The sequence below is a fragment of the Volvox carteri genome, assembly GCF_000143455.1.
Source record: "Volvox carteri f. nagariensis unplaced genomic scaffold VOLCAscaffold_22, whole genome shotgun sequence".
In the NCBI taxonomy this organism is placed as follows: domain Eukaryota; kingdom Viridiplantae; phylum Chlorophyta; class Chlorophyceae; order Chlamydomonadales; family Volvocaceae; genus Volvox; species Volvox carteri.
Genome location: NW_003307565.1, coordinates 1,356,377 through 1,357,588, shown reverse-complemented (window position 1 = coordinate 1,357,588; position 1,212 = coordinate 1,356,377). Strand labels below are relative to the sequence as shown.

The 1,212-nt window shown below is 59.3% G+C and overlaps 1 protein-coding gene across 1 annotated transcript in view; it reads right to left on the bottom strand.

Annotated features, from left to right (window-relative positions):
• VOLCADRAFT_91745 (uncharacterized protein) overlaps positions 1–1,212 on the bottom strand; it is a gene marked incomplete at both ends in the record, with an annotated part of 21,852 nt that overhangs the window by 16,179 nt on the left and 4,461 nt on the right. Inside the window, 2 exons of the mRNA XM_002951134.1 lie at positions 424–729; positions 1,076–1,139. Coding sequence (XP_002951180.1) covers positions 424–729; positions 1,076–1,139 — 370 coding nt within the window. The remainder of the gene's footprint in view (positions 1–423; positions 730–1,075; positions 1,140–1,212) is intronic.

Here is a 1,212-nt window from a genome sequence, read left to right as displayed (position 1 = left end):
CGAAGAGGGCGGGGAGGGCGGGGAGGGCGGGGAGGGCGGGTTGGTGAATCGTGTGGTGATGCTGCTGCTGCTGATGGTGATGATGCTGATGATGCTGCTGCTGCTGCTGCTGCTGCTGCTGCTGCTGCTGCTGCTGATGATGATGATGCAAGAAAACAAAGAGGAGGAGGATCCGCAGTCGAGGCCGACGCCTAAAGCGGCCCCAACTGCGATGGTATGTGTATATGTGTATGTGTGTGTGTGGGGGGGGGGAAGAAGTCATCATGTGCAAGGAAATCAGGTGGTAAATGAGCTGCCGGAAGGCGTCCATTATTCCAAACTGCCCCTAGTGAGTCCTAAACAATGAAGTCACATCGACCCGTGTGGCCTAAAACCCTAAACCCTATGGAAACATTTCAAGACCCTCAGAAAACAGACCCGCACCTGTTTCCGCCGACCGCCGCCTGCACTGGTGGTAGCGGGCGCTACTGCCGCCGCCCCCGCCGCCCCTGCCGCCGCCGTCGGGGCCGCTGGCGGCAGCCGCGCTACAGCACACCCGTTGGCGGCGGCGTCAAAGCCGTACACCGCCGCCCGGCGGCGCAGGCTGAGCGCGGTGTGCAGCTGCGCGGTGGCGCTCCAGGGGAAGCTGTGCGCCAGGTGTGAGGCGATGCGGCCGCAATCCGCCACTAGCAGCGGCAGGGGCGGGGTCTCCAAGGGGGGACTCAGGCTGGCCGCATCCAGGGAGGGGTCCTGAAATAGGGCGGCCGGGGAAGCGGGGGTAAAACACACACACACACACGACCACACAAACCAGGGAAGAAGAAAGCGGAGAGATAATACGGGGAGGAGAAGGAAGACGAATCACGTGAACGAGTGAAGCTGCTGCCAAGGAAAGAGTGTACAAGAAGCAGAACTGACCAGTAGGCGGTTTTGAAGGCGGCGACCTCGAGATGATGTAATGATGACGACCGCGGAAACCTACCTACCTAGCCGCCAAGACTAAAATAAGAGCGGAAGAAACGCAGTAGAGCGAAGCCGTAAAGAAGTAAAGCTAGGTGTAGAGGCGGCGAAAAAGTAACTGTAAAGAACTGATGACGTGAGCTGAAATAAAGTTTGCCGCCGGCCTGGCGGCGGCATTGACGAGGTTGGACCAATACTGGCTGAAAGGGGAAGGAGGAGGAGGAGGAGGAAGGAGGATCGTGTTTAAAACTTCAACTCCTCCCCCTCCTCCGC